The sequence below is a fragment of the Miniopterus schreibersii genome (genome assembly GCF_964146895.1).
Source record: "Miniopterus schreibersii genome assembly, chromosome: 4".
Classification (NCBI taxonomy): domain Eukaryota; kingdom Metazoa; phylum Chordata; class Mammalia; order Chiroptera; family Miniopteridae; genus Miniopterus; species Miniopterus schreibersii.
Window position 1 is genome coordinate 74,765,964 of NC_138105.1, and position 20,675 is coordinate 74,786,638.

General features: G+C 49.6%; 3 protein-coding genes across 10 annotated transcripts in view; 2 read left to right on the forward strand and 1 right to left on the reverse strand.

The window, feature by feature from the left end:
* GATAD2A (GATA zinc finger domain containing 2A) overlaps positions 1–7,943 on the forward strand; it is a 101,474-nt gene extending 93,531 nt beyond the window's left edge. For 6 of the 8 annotated variants that reach the window (XM_081136463.1, XM_081136457.1, XM_081136459.1 and 3 more), the window contains 3 exons: positions 126–200; positions 482–677; positions 4,532–7,943. In XM_081136463.1, coding sequence (XP_080992589.1) covers positions 126–200; positions 482–677; positions 4,532–4,662 — 402 coding nt within the window. In that variant the 3' untranslated portion in view covers positions 4,663–7,943. The remainder of the gene's footprint in view (positions 1–125; positions 201–481; positions 678–4,531) is intronic. The other 2 variants (XM_081136462.1, XM_081136461.1) reach the window with 1 other exon arrangement.
* A 3,164-nt stretch (positions 7,944–11,107) lies between these two features.
* TSSK6 (testis specific serine kinase 6) lies at positions 11,108–11,929 on the reverse strand (the record flags this gene model as incomplete). The annotated part of the gene is made up of 1 exon (XM_081137319.1): positions 11,108–11,929. The coding sequence occupies one exon, from the start codon at positions 11,927–11,929 to the stop codon at positions 11,108–11,110; it is 822 nt and encodes a 273-aa protein (XP_080993445.1).
* On the forward strand, positions 11,758–20,220 carry NDUFA13 (NADH:ubiquinone oxidoreductase subunit A13). The gene is made up of 5 exons (XM_081137327.1): positions 11,758–12,858; positions 18,541–18,619; positions 19,354–19,425; positions 19,806–19,875; positions 20,042–20,220. Exons 1-5 carry the CDS (start codon positions 12,765–12,767, stop codon positions 20,159–20,161), a joined length of 435 nt encoding a protein of 144 aa, XP_080993453.1. The 5' UTR covers positions 11,758–12,764; the 3' UTR covers positions 20,162–20,220.
* The last annotated feature ends 455 nt before the right edge of the window (positions 20,221–20,675 follow it).

Consider the following 20,675-nt stretch of genomic DNA (forward strand, 5'->3'; position numbering starts at 1 on the left):
GAAACGACCTGTCCTGTGGGGACTAGGCCTCATGTGGCCACAGCTGCTGCCCTTTGGTCACTCTAGGTCACCCTGGGCCGGCCTGTGGATGGTGCTGATCTTGATTTCAACCCCCGTTTGTGTAGGTCATAAAACCCCGGCGTAAGTTGGCGTTCCGTTCAGGAGAGGCCCGCGACTGGAGTAACGGGGCTGTGCTACAGGTCAGAACTGGAGTGCTGGGAGTCCCCTGCACCGCGCCACCAACCAGCCCTCACGCCCTAGACCGGGATGTCAGCTACCTGCGTTTGTCTGTCTGTTTCTCTCTCTCCCTCTTTCCTTCCCCTGTCCCCTTGGTGTAACTTACCTGGTCTCCTGATTTTGGACTTTAGGGACCCTGTGTGGGTGGGAAGAGGTCAGCCACAGCAAGGAAAGGCTGCATTGAGCATCCCACCCACTGCCCTTTCCTTTCCCAGTGAGCCATTGCACCCTCTTTCCACTTTAGGCCTCCAGCCAGCTGTCCCGGGGCTCGGCCACGACGCCCCGAGGTGTCCTGCACACGTTCAGCCAGTCGCCCAAACTGCAGAATGCAGCTTCAGCCACAGCTCTCGTCAGCAGGACCGGCAGACATTCCGAGAGAGCCGTTAGTTCTGGCAAGGGCAACACCACCTCCAACTGGAAGAAGGCACCCCTGAGTACAGGTGGGCAGCCCCTGAGGGGCTCAAAGTAGCAACCTTGCTGTGGTTGGGTCCATCCCTTCCTTATTTTAACAAAGTCTTGCACATGGTGAAGGGAAATGGCACAAAGGGCCCTGAACCCCCAGACCTGCTCCCTGAGAGCATCTGTCTCCAACTCTTCAGCTGAATCTCTCTTTTTCACTAAATAGGATGCCCTGAACAAGTGACAGCCCTGGGTAGATCCTAATCACCCTCACTGTCTCTGTGCTCTGTACCCAAACGCTTAGCCCTTTGCCTGAAAGGTAGGACAGACCCAGTTCAGGCACTGTTAACCCCACCATCCAGGGGACTCCTGTCAGTGCAGATGCTCACCTAACTTCCCCTCCCCATAGGGAACGTTAGGTAGCTTGTGCCTTCTATGCTGTACTATTTTTTGCTCAGCCAGACAGTGTCCTTTATTCCCTGATGTGTGGGCCACTCTTCCCACCTTTTGGCTTGGACAGATCGGGTGGTGTAAAATGCAAAAGAGAACAAGAATGCAGGGAGGAGGAGGGGAACTCTGGGGCAGCGGCTGGGGCTGGACTTTATAACTGAGGTTACAAAGGCCTCTGAGGGAGGTGACATTTGAGGAACAACCAAGGGCATGTGGAGATGCTCGGGCAGGTATTACTCAATCTCTCATAACCCCACCATTCTGGGTCATCCTATTTTTGAAATTTCTTACTTATGTGCTAGCATTAACACCTTACTGACCTGTCACAAGTATACATGTGTTTCTGTGTCTGAATGTTACTGATCAGTCACAAGATAACTTGTGTCTGCCCTTACATTAATTTAAGTAATTTTAAACACCTTGCTGACATGTCACAAGTATACTCTTGTTTCCATTCCCAAATGTCATTGACCAGTCACGAGATAACTTGTATCTGCACTTCACTGCTCGGCACTTATTTCAGCCTTCCCTAGTTTTCCTCTGCATTATGCATGCCCTTTTCTCAACCCATCAGTTAGTATTTCCAGAGGCATGCCAAGCAATACATCTAGTTCTTTCCATCCATCTTTTATTATGGCAAAAGTTTTAAAAAAGACACGTCGCGACGGAGAAGAACGTTTGAGCAAATTATGTGCAGATACTGTCTGATTGGCCAAGTGACTTTGGTAGTCAGCTGGAAGATAGTAATGAGCCTGACATTATACCATCACAAAGGCAAAAGAGAAATGTGATAGTATCCAACAGTGAAAGTGATTCTGAAGAAGAATGGGCAGAAAAAGGCATTTTACCAGCCTTGGAGGATTATACAAATATTTCAGGCATAACTGTTCAATTTGAAGACCCACAAAGTATAAGTAAAGTAACCAATTTTTTTTTTATGAGGATTTTTTCGATCTCATTACTTCTCAAACCAATTCATACCATCACCAAATGGAAAAATACCACAAAACCTCTGCTAAAACTTCACCATGGATAGATATTACTTATATGGATATAAAGACATTTCTTGGTTTAATTATATTGATGGGATTAACGAAGAAGCCAGAATGGAACGATTACTGGTCAACTGATCCTTGACTTGAGTCACCCATATTTCCAAAAACTGTGACTAGAAAGAGGTTTGAGCAAATACTTACATTCTCTCGTCTGAACTATTCACAACATGTAACACAGACCATCTTTACAAGTCAGACTTCTTTTGGATCACTTTATTTCAAAATTTAAATCTTTATATATACCAAAATAGCAGTTATCACTTGAAGCAATGATTGCATGGAGAGAACACATCAGATTCAAGATAAGTAATCGGAAAATATAATAAAACACAGAATATTAGTAAGGATGCTTTGTGAAAGTGACAGTGGCTATATTTGCAACTTCGACATATTTACAGGTGAAGGTAAAGAGTTACAGCAGACTGTATTATCCATCTTATTGCCGTTTCTTGGTTCTTGGCATTATATTTACCAAGATAACTACTACAACAGCATGTCTACAGCTGAACTATTATTGAAGAACAAAGCACTGGTCTGGGGAACAATAAGGGAGAATTGTGGGTTGCCAAAACTAAAAGAAAAAACAGCCTTCAGAGAGGAGAAATGACATTTTTGCAGAAAAGTCCCATTATTCTCCTTACACGTAAAGATAAAAGGCCAGTACGTATAATATCAACCCTTCACGATGCCTCTACAATATCCACACATAACGTCACAAAACCTACACGTATAGTGGATTGCAACATATATATAAAGGGAGTTGATTGAGCACATCGGTATTTGGTGTATAGCAGTATCTTGTGCAAAAGTATCAATTGGTATAAAAAAGTAGGTTTCTTTTTGATAAGTTGTGCCTTTTTCAATGCGTTTAAAATTTATGGCTACAATAATCAAGAAATGAGATAGAAAAATTTTCTACTTGAAATCACTAGAAAGTGGATTACAGAAAATTCAACCAAATGCAGCACACAACCTATCACCCCTCCCATTATGCCTAGAAGAGCTCCAAATAAAGATTTGCCATTCAGCCCAGCGGGGTGGGGCTCAGCGGTTGAGCATCAACCTAGGATCCAGGAGATCTCAGTTCATTTTCCAGTCACGGCACATGCCTGGGTTGTGGGCTTGATCCCCAGTGGGGGCATGCAGGAGGCAGCTGATGAATGATGTTTCTCTCTCATCAGTGTTTCTATCTATCCCTCTCCCTTCCTTTCTCTCTAAAAAATCAATAAAAAAGGAAAGAAACCTATTTAAAGAAAGTTCAATTTTTCTTGTGGCCATCAAAAATGCAAAACTGAGCTTGGCCGGTGTGGCTCAGCAGTTGAGCATCAACCTATATGATCCAGGAGATCTCTGCTCAATTCCTGGTAGGCACATGCCCGGGTTTCGGGCTTGATCCCCAGCAGAGGGTGTGCAGGAGGCAGCCAATCAATGACTCATCATTGGTGTTTCTGTCTCCCTCTCTCTGAAATCAGTTTAAAAAGGGGGGAGGGGAGTGAGCCCTAACTTGTGTAGCTCAGTTGGTTGAGCTTTGTCCCATGCACTCAATGGATTTGATTCCCTCAATTCCCAGTCAGGGCATATGCCAGGGTTTCGGGTTCAATCCCCAGTAGGAGGCATCAGGAGGCAGCTGATCAATATTATTCTCTCACATTGGTGTGTCTGTCTCTCCCTCCCTCTCTGAAAAGCAGTAGAGAAATTATCCTCAGTGAGGGTTTAAAAAAAAATAAAAAAGCTCTTGGGAAGGCCCTGTTGCAGCTGGGGATCCAGAGCAATCCTTATACCAGGCCAGCCAAAAACCTAAGTGTGCCAGTGGGGGAGGAGTGTCAAGTCTTCATTTTCCAGTTATAAAGGTGATACAAGTTCATTGTGGAAATTCAGAGAAGATGAAAAAGGAAGATGATTGCAGTGGCTTGTACTTTTTACCCCAGGAGAACAAATGCAGCACTTGGAGCCTTCCTCAGTCTGCCTCTTCATTCACGTTACATGTGTATAAATGAGTGTCCTACAAAGGGATTATGCGGTGTGTGCCATTCTGTGCCCCTCTGAATGGTTCAGTGAGGGAATGTTACCCTGTCCTTTTTGATGGCTGAATGGTATTCCATCATACTGATTTCCTAGTTGCACAGTTCAGTCATTTGTGGTTTTTTCACTGTTCTAAACAGCACTGTGGTGACCACCTCAGTTTACAGAGCTCTCGGATAGCTGATGGAATCTCTTACTTCGGCAGAGGTTGGGAACATTGTAAAGGAGATTAAGTTATTTGTTTAATTCTCTTCAGTTCTGAGGCTGGGATTTTGGCTTCCCATGCTTGGTCGGCCCCACCCTGGTATACTCCTGGGAGCCTGCCCCTGACTGGGGCCATCTCAGCCTATTCCTCTGTTCTATTGCAGGTGGCGCCCTTGCATTTGTTGGCCCGAGCTTGGCAGTGCACAAGACCTCTTCAGCCGTGGACCGCCAGCGGGAGTACCTCCTGGACATGATCCCGCCACGCTCCATCCCCCAGTCGGCCACATGGAAATAATGCGAGCCGGCCCAGTGGAGAACAGGCTCCCTCCTCCCTCCTACCTGGCCCGCTGCCCTCTGCTCGCTGGGGAAGACACCCTGCTCCCCAAAAGAGCGAGCGAGTGTCTGCCACACTGCGGAAGCAAGAGCTCCCTCTGTTCTTGGCTGCAAAGTCTTATTGTGGCTGGAGGGCCGCTTCACAGGTGGATGAGGATTATTATCACTGGGGGACCTTTCCCATGGGCTTTCCTCCTTTCTTTGCCTTTAGTTTGCCCAACACCAGCAGAAAATTGAACCTCGGGGGCTGGTTCTGCTCCCGCCCTCCTCTTCAGCCCCCTCAGGGCACATGGGTGGCCTGGACACTGTGACACACTCGGGCAAGACCGGAGCTCGGGGCTTCTGAAGTTGAGTGGACCGTTGTTTTGTTTTTGCTTTTTTCCCCATCTTAGCCTCCTAATCTTTGACTGCCTTCCTTCACGGCAATCTCTAGGTTGACAAATTTTTAATCACCTCATGATGATGGAGTTTAAAGTAAACCATGCAGACCCAGGGGTTCCTGCCGAGCATGGCCCCCATGCCCCAGAGGATGGGCCACTGACTGACCAGCCCTTGTTTGCTCCAGCAGAAGGCCTATACTGCTGCTCGTCGAGGAAACCCCCAACCTCCCACACTTAGCAGAAGAACAAACTGCAACCCAGACCCAGCCAGAGCGCTTGGGATCCTGAAGGCCTTGCTGCTGCCCTTGGAGAAGGGAGGAGAAATGGCAGCAACATACAGAGCCTGAGCAGGAAGTTGGAGGGGCGGGCTATTGTGTTTTGTTGTTGTTGTGGTTTATTTTATTAAATTTTTCCTTTTCTTTTCCTACTTATTTTGATGGACAACATCCTAAGCTGCCCCGGCCTGTACTCACATCAGGTGTGTCAGGTGGGGAGATGCCCCTGCCCCCTACAGACTTTAGGGTTTCCATTTGGGTCTAGCTTAGAACCTTCCCTTAAAGGAGGGCCATGCTGCCAGTGTTCGCCTTCAGACTTTTTTTTAAACCCTCTTTAAGAGTCTACAGAAATGTCTTACAAAGGGATCAGGTCTGCTCTTAGTTGTTTCATTTTGGTTTCTCCCACTCCTTAAAAATCAATTCCATGAGGCAAGGCAGAAGATGTCATGTGTGCACTGCACACAGGGCCAGCTCCATGCACATGGGAGGGCATCCCATATGTGTGCACATGTGTGTGTTGATGTGGAGACGGGGTACGCCGCTCCCACTTCAGCCCCTGCCCTGGTTTTCTTGTCCATGCAGTTAGGGACTTAATTTAAAATCCTTATTTTATAGGGCTGCCTACTTTGAACACACTGCTTCAACATTCTAATAAAGGCTCATTTAACCCCCTCATGTTGTGTGAATATCAGTGTTTAGAAAACATTTTTGATGTGGTAGACCTAGTTTTGCAAAATGTTCTAATTTTTTGTTCTGTAGAACCCTAAATTTCTCATTGATTTTTGTTTTGAGTACACGGGCTGAAGGAGGGGAGGGAGGGAAGGGTGGCTTTCATTACAAGGATGCAGGGATTGGGGGGGAAAGAGGAAAATAAACATTCAGGAGTGTGGGGAAAGGATGTGTTTATACACCAAAAACTCAAGAGTATGCAAGCATTTCTATTTCTCACGTTTTTGTGTGCCTGGTAAATAAATACCTGTCTTATACTACCCTAAGCTGTTAACCCTCTCTGTTCAGTTACATGGGCCAAACTCTCCAAATCGTCTGACAAGGAACACTGGGCTGGCCACTCCCAGCAAACAGACCTCAGTTCTATGCAGTAACTGGATCAGATGTCTGGGCCAGAATCACTTAGGCACTGGAGGGGTGCGTCAGGATTGTCATCGCCCCCGCCCCAGCCAGGTTGACTGGGTCTGTGACTCAAGGGCATATGTTGGTCCCCAGCCCCATCACAACCTGGCTCATAATGGCACTTAGAAACCACCTCTCATCTCGCCTTGCCTGGCCGGACCACCTTGTGTGGAGGACAGAACAGCTGGGCCCTGGCTTTGCCTTCTCCAGCCCATCATCCCCAGGCACATTCCCATCAGGGCCAACTTACTGTGATGGAAGTATAGCCTTTTTTAAAGGAGGCAAGAACGTGAGAGGCTTTAATCTTTAGTTCACTTCTATTTTTAAATTCCTACCCCCCTTTTGCTTCAGTTTCCCACTTTGCAATGTAACATCTACAATAAGCCCTAAATATGGGGGGTTATGTGGTGGACTTTAAGATGTTACAGGAAAGGCATTGTTAAATACCTCTCTTGGTGTGGGGTTTGAATATACTATGAAAGGATGTTAATGATGTGCTCTCCCAGCAGCACAGTTCACCCCCTCAATCTGCCACAGTACTGGGGTCCTGGTTTCCCTCAGGAGTGTCAGGGCTGAGAGGACCTGGTTCCCAGGAGCAGTGAGAATGTAGGAGCCCCCAGGCCCAAGTGATGATTATAAGGGTCCCTAATTCTCTGCTGTTCTGTGGACAGGTATGGAGTTCACAAAGCTTATTCCCCATTTTAATGGGGGAGCAGGTTTGAAACAACCGGGTGCGTGTACTTGTATGTGCATAGATACAGGCATGCTCCCTTGGAGCCACTTGCCCATGGCTCTAGCCATCCTGCCCATGTCATGGAGACACTGGTCCTCAATGTCCCAACTGTGACGTTAGGACCCACACCTTTGACAAGGCAGAGAATGGCCCTTCTCCAGGGGTCTCTGGTTCTGTCTGTCCTCCAAGATCTTGAAGCAAAAAGCTTACCCCAGTGCAGCGGGAATGAGGTTACCAAGTGTGTCTCCTGCCATGTGACCCACACATCACTCCTATGGGCAGAGAAGTGGAGTTTTCTATAAGAGTAATATGAACATTCTCATCATGGGTGTAAATAATGGAAATGATGGTCTTTGCTGCTGCACCATAGGGTTTTGTTGGTTTTTTTATGCCAAGTTATGCTGCACATGACATTTGCCTAAAAACTTGGGACTAAGCATTTTTTTTAAGTGACAGCTAGTTTTATAATCCTTAACAAAGTATAATAAACAGTAGTTACACTAGTGCAGGGTATTTGGGAGGTAGATTTGTGTGTATGTGTGTGTTGGGGGCGGGGCACTTGTATTTACTGTGACTAAGTCTTTGATGATAATGTAAAACAAAAAAGTTGACCACCAAACAATAGAAGTTCCATAAACAGAGGCTGGAATCAGTGGCTATACATGGTGTCACAAGGAAGTTTTAGATCCGAAGGACAATAAAGAAATGGATGATGTGTTGGCTATATTTTTCATTTTTCTTTTGTCCCCTTGGCTCTATTTTTCCTGTGTTACTTAGTCCAACTATGGGAGCAGGTTGGAAATTTGGGGTAAGTGCAGCAGGGTGACACTGTTAAGGCAGAAGCAAAAGATGAGAAATGCTTCCTGGGCTTGCTTTGGACGCACTTCCCATGGGGAGGGAGTTTTCCCCAACTAGGTACTGTGGCCTCGCCTCTGGGCCTCCTCCATCTCCACCAGAACCAGGGGCTTTGTGGTGAGACTCCAATGGGGTTTTCCCATTGGGCTGGCGCTTAGCCCCTTCTAGTCTCCACCTTGGAGTGGTGGGCTTTTCCAGAGTGCTTTTCAGGCTTGGCTCCACTTTGGGTCTTTACTACAGGACACAATACTACTGGTGCAGGTTTTAAGTACAGATGGAGCCACCCAGCCAGGCCCTGAAATGAATAATTCCTGGTGAAAATTTGTTTTCAGAGGTTGACACTGTTTCAAAAATTTCATAATATGTGACTTGTGATCACTTTGGTAATCTGTTACCAATGTTTTCTTAGGTGCTTTCATTTTCTTTTTTTTTTTGCATCCCTGCCTCTGGCTAACTGCCCTCTCCAACAGCCAGCTCCATTTTACCTGGGCAGGCACAGAGCTGATGACAGAAATTAAACCCAAACCTAGACCGGTCTACCTGTGACATCCTGACTGGTGCCCCACACTCTTAACACTGGCTGCGAGAAATGTACTTACAGGGTGCTTTCTCGGGGGTTCTGCACTTGGCCCTCAAGTGAGTGTCTGCTGGATCAGCCACAGGCTCCTCAGCAGACCCAGGGCTGAGTCTGTTTCTCCAGCTAACAAATGGGACACTCACCCTAGTTTCCTGAGACTTTACCACTTCTAAACCAAGCCATGGCTCTGTGGCCATGGAGTGGAAGAATTCCTTGGCCGATTGCTCATGGAGATTCATCAGTGAGGAACAAAAAAGGCATGTACCACACCCCAGGTGTTGAGATCAAACCTGTGACAATGGCAAAGCGGTAAAAGAATGACAAGAAGGAGGTGAACTTTAGGCCAAGTCTTGAATGAAAAGGGGAAAAGTATTGCTGGGAGTGAAAACAGCCAGTGAAAAGTCTCAGAGGTGTGACCAAGCCTGGCAGGTGGAGGGTGAGAAAGGCAGTGTGGCTTGATGCGGGTTTTATTCTAAGTGCAGTGGGAGCCTTGAGAAGGCTTGAGGTACAGTCCGACATTAAGACACAGCCCTTCCCACCGGGCTAGCGTGGCTCAGCTGTTGAGCATCGACCTATGATCTGGGAGATCTCTGTCAGATTCCTGGTCAGGGCACATGCCTGGGGTTCAGGCTCAATCTCCAGCAGGGGGCGTGCAGGAGGTGGCCGATCAATGACTCTGTTTCCCTCTCTCTCCCTCTCTCTGAAGTCAATAAAAATATATTTAAAAAACAAAAGAAAAAAAGACATAGCCCTTCCCAACAACCCCAAGGCAGTGTTTCTGCCCCCATTTTCCAGGTGCAGAGCCTGAGATATGGGTCCAGGTCAGGAGAGGCACCCTTCTAGTGTAAACCAAAGGGTTGAGTTTTCTGTCTCAGCTCAGATGTGAGCAAGCCAGATGGAGGCAAGGCACTTCCCCTCTCTTAGCCTGTTTCCTCATCCGCAAAATGAGGGGGGTGGGACCACAGCCTATTTGAAGGGGGTGAGAGGAGAGCTGGCACTTAATCCCTTGGGCACCTGAGAGCCAGGGAGGATGAGTGAGCAGGGGTGGGGCATAGTCACCTTAGACTGGTCATGGGCCTCAGATGGAGGCAGGTAGGATTAAGGATTAGAGAGACGTTTCCCATACCAGTAACTTCATCCTAGCAAAATAACCCCCAAACTCCCCCAGGCCATATGGGGCCTCTCCACCCCCTCTCCATTCCAGCCACAGGAGCCTTCCTGGCATTACACACACCAGCTCCATTCTCTTTTGAGTACTCATGCAACACTGGTTTCTGGTAGCTGATTCCTTCAGGGTTCAGTTCAAATATCTGCTTCAATCCCTCGGGCATCATCCCCACCCAGCATTTAGCACAACTTAGTTTTTAAATGATTTCCAGGAAATTTTTACTTGACTTTCCATTTGCCTCCTCACTGAGGGCAGGGATGGATCTAAGCCTCTTTGCTGAGTCCCAGAGCTCGGTATACAGCAGGAGTTCAATAAATGCATGAATGAAGAGAGGACTGAACGAATCAGCTTGTCCGATGGACTTATGCCCACCCTTGACTTTCCCCCCAGACTCTTACCCTCACTAAGGAGAGCTTCCATCTCCACCCCACTCTACTTCCGTCATATCTGGGTTCAAATCCCAGCTGTGTTCTTGGGCAGGTGACATCTGTGTGGGCATCAATTCCCTCACCTGTAAAACATGTTGATAGGGTCTCCCCACCAACCCACGCCGTTCCCTCCTTAAAAATGACAAGGGTGCTGGATCTTTGCTCTCCAGCCCAACATCTCTATTTCCAGGACCATCACGACCCCGGGAACGACCTCAAAGCCCCTTCGACTCTTCCCAGGTTGGGGTAGTCCAAAATGTCCAGGTTCGAATCCCCCCAATTCCCTTTTGAGAATTTTTGTTCCCTTTGGAGAACAAACCTTTCTCCAAAACGGAGCGCCTGTGCCCGCTTTCCGTGGAGGGACCCCACTTCCCGCTCCGTAAAAGGGGGCCATCGCTAGAGCCAGGTGCGAGGTAGAGCGAGTTTATTGCAAATTACAACGCGGGTGGCGCCCGAAGCGCGCCGTCCCGCGGCAGCCTGCGCGGCGGGTTGGGAACCAAAGCACTCTGCGTGCGTCCCCTCGCCGCCAGCACCACAGGGCAGCCTCCGCCGGCCGCACAGCAGTCGCTCATTCCGCGCAGGCGCAATGCTTCCGCATCCTCTGGTCTCGCCCCCTCCGGGGGCTTTCTTGCTGGGAATCAAAGACGCGCATGCGCTCTCCTGCTCTCCAGATCGTGGAGGAGAAACTAGATACCAAACAGCGGCGACTGCTGTCCCCGCCGTCGAGGAAGAGGGAAAGGGGAAAGGACGCATGCACATTGGCGCGCGGCGGCTTCGCGGGACTCTGGAAACGCGTCTCTCGCGTGTGCGCCGCGCTTACTCAGTGCTTGGGGCGGCGGGGATGTGGGAAACCCCGGCTTTTAGCCGGAGTCCCCCGCGCGCAGCCAGCCATTGCGCGCTACCTGGCCTGCCGAGGGTCTGGCCGACGGGCTGAACTGCAGCAGTTCGGTGATCAGGGCCTTGCAGCGCTCGGACAGCTCGAGGCCGTCGGGGTAGAGGACGCCGCGCTTCTGGCGCCGGGGCAGGCCGGCGATGTCTGAGTCGTCGAAGGGCATGCACCCAGTGACCATGACGTAGAGCACGACGCCTAGGCTCCACACGTCGTACTTCTTGGGGTCATAGGGGATGCCCAGGAGAACCTCCGGCGATGCATAGGCTGCTGAGCCGCAGTAGGTGGTGCTCAGATCAGGGTAGCCGTGAGCCTGGCGGCCAAAGCCAAAGTCGGTGAGCTTGACGCGGCGTTCGTCAGGGCTCAGCAGCACGTTTTCGCACTTGAGGTCGCGGTGCACCAGGTGGTGGTCGTGCAGGTAGCGCACGGCGCCTGCGATCTGTGCGAAGAGGTCGCGGGCCTGACTCCCGGGGATGCGGCCGTTGCGCTGCACGGCCTGCAGCAGATCCGTGGCGGCTGCCTCCATCACGATGTACAGCTTCCCGTTGCACACCTCGATGAACTCGAAGACGTGCACAATGTGCGGGTGCCGCACGCCTCGAAGGATGGACAGCTCGCGCGGCAGGAACTTGTTGACGAAGTCAGGTGGCGCGCGCCTCCGGTCCACCACCTTGATGGCGACCGTTCCCTTGTACTTCTTGGACGTGGCCACCTTCACCTTGGAGTAACTGCCCTCACCTATCGTGCGTCCTAGCTTATAGCCGAGTTCGCTCAGGAGTTTGTCGCCCGACATGGTGGCGCCTGGGGCGCACGGGGAGCAGGAGGCGGCTGCTGTCGGGGGGGCGGCCGGACTCCGATCTCGGGCCTAACCCATGGCGCTTGGCACCTGCACACCCGCACCCCCATGTGCCCACTCCCGGGCCCCCGCCGCCGCGGTGCCTTTTATTACCCAGGTAACAATTTCTGCCTTGTGAAGTGACTGCGGGCGTCACCCTACCTCCGGGTGGGGGCCCTGCGGGCGTCACCCCGCCTCAGGATGGACCCCCGGAGGCCCTAGGGCTTTGTGACTCATAATCACTCTGAATAGCCCAATTCCTGATGAGAGGCAACTACCAAGGGCTCCCGACCACCACCAAGGTGCGGAATCAGTGTCAGGGGTTGGTTGGGGTGGCTCCTCGTGAGTCCAAATCTGAGCAGCAGCCACCCCGCCCAACTGCTTGTACCAAGCCCTGACCATGTGGAGCCTGGGCTGCCCGCACAGGCCCGGAGGGGGAGAAAATGGATAAGGGGGCTTAGCGCGGTGACCCGGCCCCTTTCGAAGCTTGACTGCCCAGCGCATTGCCCCAAGGGAAGGAGAACAGGAGATTCTTTGATGCAAGGAACCAGGCGACCCGACCCACTCCAACGGTCCACACTGAGTAAGCCACGCCCCATCTGGGAGAAGAAATTAGGACTCCTTGGCCGCAGCCGGGCGTGGCAGCCTGAGTTCTCTAGTGCAGTGGGGTCACTGCACCACCGCCCTGGGTTTCCCTGCCCGGCCAGAGACCTGCTTCCGCCACATTCATCTTGGCTGCGGCCGCCGGCTACGTCACTTCCGCCCACGGCCGGAAGTGCGAAGTCCTTCGAACATGGCGGCCTCGAAGGTGAAGCAGGACATGCCCCCACCTGGGGGCTACGGCCCCATCGACTACAAACGGAACCTTCCGCGTCGGGGATTGTCGGGTCAGTGTCCTTCTGCGCGGTAGTGTCAGGGTCTGGGACTCCTGAGCGCCGCAGCGGGGGCAGGGCGCAGGGGAGGCTAACAGTTCTCAGTGTACCTGCGGTGTGGAGAGGCGGAGTCCGGGTATCCAGATAGCTTCAGTGGTAACAATAACGGTAACTGCTGCAGTTTGTCGAGCGATTACTAAGTCCTTTAATTTCGCATCGTAACAGCCCAGAAGTCGGTCCTGTTAATTATTTCCATTGCACAGTAGGTTAAACTGAGGTTAGTTTAACCTAACTCCTGGCCACGCTTCTATTCTACCGGTGGGAAAACTGAGGGCCGATAGCGGCTGAGACCTTACCTGCCAGGGCCACGCACAGCAAAACTGGGGCCAATACCCCGAACACCTAAGGAATTTAAAAGATGTTCTGTGTGGTGGTTCCTCGCTGGTGTCCCCCGCCCCCCGCAGGATGTTCCAGGAACATGTATTCTTAAAATTTTCAAATGTTTTAAGTAATATTTTAAAATTCGTTACTGGGTTAATCACTGAAAAATGTAAGAGATAAAGTAAAAGGCGCTCATACTTCACACCCAGGATTAACAAAGAAATACAAAGAAATTTAAAACAAGTTAATTGTGAATACATTTAAAAGTCTATGCAGATTATGCTTTAATAATAAAAACAAATCATAGGCATGGTTAAAAAGAGAATAATTCATAGAGTAGAAAAGTCAATGTTTAGTGAAAATCAAGTCCTTCCCCTCCCTTTCTTGTTTTTTTTTGTATCCTAGAACAGAGGTTGGCAAACTTTTTCTTTTTTAACAACTGTTTACAAATCTGAAAGTGTTCTTAGCCCGAGGGCCATACAAAAACAGGTTAAAGACTAATTTGCCACCACACGAGCACTCAACTCATCCTAGAGCAGATTGAATGAATCTGAGTCTCTTCCTTTCTTTTCTCAAGGTATAACACAACTCCTAGGCCAGTGCACCCCTTAGGTGTGCTGCATGCATGAGGTCTGTTTACACATATGCACCTGTGTGACCTGTAACCAAACCTCAGGCTACAGAAGGATTCCAGCCCTTGGGCCTCCTAGGTCCCTCCCCAGTCAGCATTTTTAAAAAAAATTTTTTAAAAATTACAAACACACCCTTTATAATGGTCCTCTTCCTGTTCATGACACAATTGTACTTCCCATGGGCACTAAATGCCATTGCTTGGAGTTGGATCTCCTAATCACATCCTTTTTACATGACTCTCATTGTAACCCATACAAACCCACCCCAGTATTTCCTGGCTGCAGAGGTGTGAGGAAGATACCTCTTCTGGTGGTGTGGTCTTTGTTTATGTACCTGCATTCATTCATTAACTATTTGTTGAGTGTGCACATGGCTGTGGGCCCTGTCTTGAGGAAAACACTGTCATATCACTCCTGAATTTCCTGTTGTGATGAGTAGTAGTAGGTCCTGAGCTAACCAAGGCCTGCTTTAGCCAGGGAGGGTCTGAGTGACCTCTCTGAGGAGTTCTCCAGGTGGAGGGAATAGCAAGTGCCAAGGCTCTGTGCTCTATCCTGCATCCCACCCTCATCCTCTGTCCTCCTGGCCCTCTTCAGCTTTGCCTCTTTTGAGCCATGGTCCACAGGAGTCCCCTCCTCATCAGTCTTATCCTCCCCTGCTTTTGTCAAGGCACTGTGGCCCCAAGCCTGGCACCTCTCTCCCTGGACCACTCACCACCAGCCTCCCAGAACATGCCAAGTTGGCCCAGGCTGCCTTTAATCCCTGCTGCTCCCAAAGTGACTGCTACCCTACATCTCCTCACCTCTCACACCCAGCTCCTCTCTTTACTCCCTCCTGTGCTCCTTTTTTCCTTGGGTCTTTAACATTTTTATTGAGATTCCATACCATACACTTCACCCATTTTGTGTGTACAGATCAGTGATTTATAGTCTATTTGCAGTTGTGCAAACATCACCATGGTCTAAATTTACAACACTTTCATCACACCCAAAAGAAACCCCATAGCCACTAGCATTCACTCATTCTTCCCCCAGCCCTTAACAACCACTAATCTGCTTTCTGTCTTTATGGATTTGCCTCCTCTGGACATTTCATATTAATGGAATCATTCACAATGTATCCTTTTGTGTCTGGTTTCTTTCAGCATGGTGTGTTTGATGTTCATGTAGCATGTGTCAGTGCTTCATTCCTTTTTTTTTAATCTTCACCTGAAGACATTTTTTCCATTGCTTTTCAGAGAGAATGGAAGGGGGAGAGAGAGAGAGAAAGAGAGAGAGAAACATCTGTGTGAGAGATACACATGGGTTGCTTCCCACAGGTGCCCCGAACAGGGCTGGGGATTGAGCTGGGGATCGAGCCTGCAACGGAGGTACTTGCCCTTGGCTGGAATCAAACCCAGGACCCTTCAGTCCAAGGGCCAGTGCTCTGGCCGCAGAGACAAACCGGCTAGGGCAGTGCTTCATTCCTTTTTATGGCTGACTAATAATCTTGTATGGATGGACCACATTTTGTGTATCCATTTCCCACTTGATGGACACTTGAGTTGTTTCTACCTTGCCCCTCTTGTGAACAGTGTTGCTATGAACATGTATGTATCTACAAGTGTCTATGTGGCATATGTTTCATTCTCTTAGGTAAAATTTCACCTAGGAGCATAATTGCTAGGTCATGGTAACTCCACATTTAACATTTTGAGGAACTACCAAACTGTTTTCCACATTGGCTATACCATTTTATGTTCCCATCTGTAGTATATGGGAGTTCAAATTTCATCACATCTGGACAACTATTTTTTATTAAAAAAAATTTTTTTTTTAAAGAAAGAATTTTATTTTATTATTATTATTTTTTAAATATATCTTTATTGATTTCAGAGAGAGGAAAGGAGAGGGAGAGAGAGAGAGACAGAAACATCAATGATGAGAGAGTCATTGATCGAGCCCGCAACCTGGGCATGTGCCCTGACCGGGAATCGAACCCTGATCGCCTGGACCCCAGGTCGACGTTCAACCACTGAGCCATGCCCGGCTGGGCTATTTTTTATTTTTTTGAGTCTCACTATCCTAGTGGGTATGAGGTGGTATCTCATTGTGTTTTTAATTTGTATTTCCTTGGTGACTAATAGTGTTGAGCATCTTTCTTGTGTTTATTGACCATTTGTATAGCTCTCTTGGAGCAATGTCTTTTTAAATCATTTACACATTTTTAAATTGGGCTCATCATTATTACTAATATTTTTTAAGAGAGACAGAAACATCAGTGATGAGAGAGTCACTGATTGGCTGCCTCCTGCATGCCCCCTACTGAGGATGGAGCCCGAAACCTGGGCGTGTACCCTGACCAGGAATCAAACCAGATCTCCTGGATCATAGGTCGATGCTCAACTGTTGAGCCACGCTGGCTGGGTGGGTTGTTCATCTTTTTATCGTTAAGATTTAATAGTTCTTTATATATTTTAGATACCATTCCTTTATCAGATATATGATTTGCCAATATGTTCTCCCATTCTGTGGGTTGCTTTTTCAGCTCTTTGATAGTATCATTGCAGCACAAAAGTTTTAAATTTCAGTGAAGTCCAATTCATCAGGGTTTTTTTTTGTCTCTTGTGCTTCTACTGTCTTATCTAAGAAACCATTGTCTCATCCAAGGTCACAGAGACTGACTCCTCTGTTTTCTAAGAGTTTTATAGTTTTAGCTTTTACACTGATTTCTTTGATCCATTTTGAGTTAATTTTTGTGGATGGGGGTAGGAAGGAGCACACTATTCTTTTGCACGTGGCTATCCAGTTGTCAGATTTGCTGAAAAGACTATTCTTTCCCTATTGAGTTGTTTTGGCACCCTTGTACAAATTCAGTTGACCATAAATGTGAGGGTTTATTTCTGTACTCTCAGCTCTGTTCCATTGATGTACATGTCTGTCCTTATGCCAGTGTCACGCTGTTCGGTACACAGCTGTGTGATAAATTTTGAAATTGTGAAGTGTCAGTCCGAATACTTTGTTCTTTTTCAGAATTGTTTTGGCTATTCTGGTCCCTTGCATTTCCATATGAATTTCACGATCTGCGAGTCAATTTCTGTCATATTGTGGGGAATGGGTTTCAATTCTGATAAGGACGACATTGAATCTACCTCATCGTGGAGAGTGCTGCCATCTGAACAAAATGTTAAATTAAGTTCTGATCCATGAACACAGGATGCGTTTCCATTTATTTAGGTCTTGTTTACCCATGGTCCACACACCCTTCTGGGCATGCCACTCTTTGGCCTCCCCCACCATACTGGCAGCTCCAGAGGCACAGACATCACCCGCCCAGGGCCTGGGGTCTGGGCCTTGCGGCCCTTAATGAGGAAGAGATGAGTTAAAGCATCATAAAGGCCTTCTTAGTCCTGGAATTTATCTTATAGATGGGCCCATACTTGGGTGCCTGGTGTGATGGCAAAGGATTTTCACAAGGACAGTGTAGGTCTATCCCCTGGGGTGGGGTCAGGAGGGGAGGCCTTTGGGCCTCTCTGCAGCTGTTGCAAAGAATGTGTGCGCTAGGAGGGGTCCTGCCTCTCAGTGTAGAAACTAGAGTGCCCTTGCTGACCTGAGCTGGTGTTTTTAACAAGTTACACTAAGGGGACGGAAATATAGAGCCAGTTTCTCATTTATCTCCAGGTCCATCTGAGGTGCCTGATGAGCCTTGCATCTGAGCTGAGCTGAAAAATAAAGAACCCCCACTTTTTCCCCATGAGGCCCAGGGAGTTGCATCACCCATTGTTTACCAGTCCTTTACTGGTTGTTGACTGGAGCTTGACCTGGTTGAGCTTGTCCATTTGTCACAGCAACTTGGAGGCCTGGCCAGAGAAGAGATCATGCTCTGAAAGATGAAGGGGTGCAGAGCCAGCCAGGCCCCAGGTGTCTGGGCCTCCCTGAAGACCCCAGTGGTCCCACAACCTATCAAGTCAGGATTACAGTGGATGCCTGCTAGAGCTCAGTACATATTCATGGCGGCCTGTTCCCTGGGGTTTGGGCAGGGGGTGGGTGTCTGCCCTACTAGGCCAGGATCAGCACCCAGGAGGCCAGGGGGGCATGGCAGCCCGTGAAGGGCACTACCTGTCTCTGACAGCCTTGTCCAGACCACTGTGGGCAGCATGCAAGGAGGTGGCCTAGGCAGCTGGGAGCTACCATGGAGCTGGAACCCAACCATGAACACCAGCCTTTGAGGAGCTGGCTGGCTGGCTGAGAACCAGACAACCTCCTGGAAAGTTGTGGTGCCAGGGCCACCCAACCATAAACATCTAGCCCCTTGAGTCCTCCTGCAGTCTCTTCCCAATCTTTACCTTCCAGAAACCCCAGCATTGGGGCAGAGGTGTTGCTGCTGCCACAGCCTTGCCTATGAGAGAGAAGCTGAGGCTTCTCTGGTGTCCCCTGCCTGCAGAGCAGACAAACGTGATAGACAGTGGTCCACAGCTGTGGAAGAGGGGGTCTCCAAGGAAGGGGCCAGCAGACATTCCACAGAGACAAAAAAATAGTCTGAAGAAATGTGAGCTATCTTTGGGAGGGTGTCAGGGTGCTCTCACCTTCTCTATCATCTACATTTCTGGGGTTATTTGTACAGTGAGTAGATATGCTTCATGAGAAGAAATGACTAGGATGGCCTGTTCTGCATGCAGATGCTGAGCTGGTACTCTTCTTCCCACAGGCTATAGCATGTTCGCTGTGGGCATTGGGACCTTGCTCTTTGGGTACTGGAGCATGATGAAGTGGAATCGAGAACGCAGGTAGGCCCCATGCAGGTGAGGGTGGGCACATGCCTGTGGATGTGTTGTACATTGGGGACCCTTGTCAACCACAGGCCTTGGAGATCCAGCAATTCCATTTTGGGTTTTACCCTTAATGATTGATTAGTAAGCAAGGAGCTCGCCTCCAGGTGTTTACCAGGCACCCCTTCAGTCTCTCCTGGGGCTGGGAGAGGGGTTGAAGTTCATCTACTCCTTCCTTGTGCCTCAGTAAGATTTCTGATGATGAGGGGACAGAGCCAGAGGCCACTCCCAGGACCACAACATGGCTCCGCTTCCCCCACCCCTCTAGCACAGACAGGGCTGTGTCTTGGAAGATGCTGAAGAGCAGGGAGAAGAAAGGAACACCTCGAGGTGATTTTGAGATGAAGGGGACATGGTTTTGTAAGGCCCAGAGCCCCTTGATGAACACTTCCTCTCTTTCACTGCAGTCACAGGTCTGGACTATTTTTAGGATTAAAAAAAAAAGGTTTTAATTGAAAAAAGAAAAAAGAGTGTGAAGCCAGCAGTCTTGTGGACCAATGCCTGTTCCAGCTGGGTTCCCCCATCTTGGGCTCGTGGTGAACAGAGCCTAGTGCCCAAGCTCTGTCCTGCTTGCTTGCCTCTCCCCCAACTACCTTCCCCATGCATCACCCTGAATGTCCAGGAGCCACATTGTCCACCCCCCACCCTGCCAACCCTAATCTGACCCAAGTATTGTTTTTGGGGTTTCACAGGCGCCTGCAGATCGAGGACTTTGAGGCCCGCATTGCACTGATGCCACTGTTGCAGGCAGAGAAGGACCGGAGGTGGGGTCACCAGGGCCAGGAGGTCACAGGCCTGAGTTTCCAAGTTTGCAGTTGGTGGCCACAGCCAAAATGCACATGGGGACTGGCAGCTGCATCCTTGCGCACACAGACTGCTGTCACCCTTGGAGATGGCTCTAGACAAAGTGGAGACCCAACAGGGAGAGAACGGGAAGGCTTTCTGCAAGAGTGGGTGTTGGGGCTGGGACAGGAGGATAGTATGAGTTTGCCTGGAAGAGGAAAGGAAAGAGGGGTCAGTATATGCAGGGTTGGAAGTGGTTGGGAGTGAGGGAGTGGAGCAGGGTGGGGTCTGGTAGGTGTATTAGGCAGGGGTCCATTGGGGTACTGAGGCCTGTCCCTCACCTCCTACTCCAATCTTGCAGGGTCCTGCAGATGCTTCGGGAGAACCTGGAGGAGGAGGCCATCATCATGAAGGATGTGCCCGACTGGAAGGTGGGTCCCATTCAGGGAAGGCAGGGGTCTAGGCCACTGCAGAAGTACAGCCTTCCACAGAAAACCTGGGGCCAAGAAAGGTAGTGGGTGCTGGCAGTGAGGCGAGGAAGGCAGCAGCTTCTGACACAGTGGCCAGCACCCCAACCTGTACCTGTTTTCCCCACAGGTGGGTGAGTCTGTGTTCCACACAATGCGCTGGGTGACCCCGATAATGGGTGAGCTGTATGGACTGCGCACGAATGAGGAGATTGTCAATGCCACCTATGGCTTCATCTGGTACACGTAGGGGCTGCCTCTCTGCCATAGGACTCCCCACGGACAGAATAAATGCTCTGGATATCTGCCTCTCTGTGTCCCAGGGACTGAGTGACTGGGGAGGGGGAGCACCATTGGGTCAAATGCAGTGTGAGAACTCGGGGACTACACCTGGAAATTCAGCAGAAAACGCCAAGCTTGGTGACCTCAAAAAACACCCATAGGCTACCCATGGATCCACTACCAGCCTGGACTCCCAAATATACCTTGACTGTTCTACCTGTGTTGAAACCCTGCTTGACCTCAGCCCACGCCTCCAGGCTTCACTAGAGCACTTGGATGGATAGGGGCCTGCAGAGCAATGTGGGGTGGCAGGGGCAGGCGGCAGAGGCATCCCTTTACTCACAGGCCAGGATCCCATAGCAGGTGTGACCTACCCATCACGACCCACGTCTGCCCCTCCAGACTTCGTTTCCTTGCCAGTATGGGCGTCTCTGGGCGTCCTTGCCACCCTGCATTGCTGTGCTCCCAGCACAAAAGGGTTA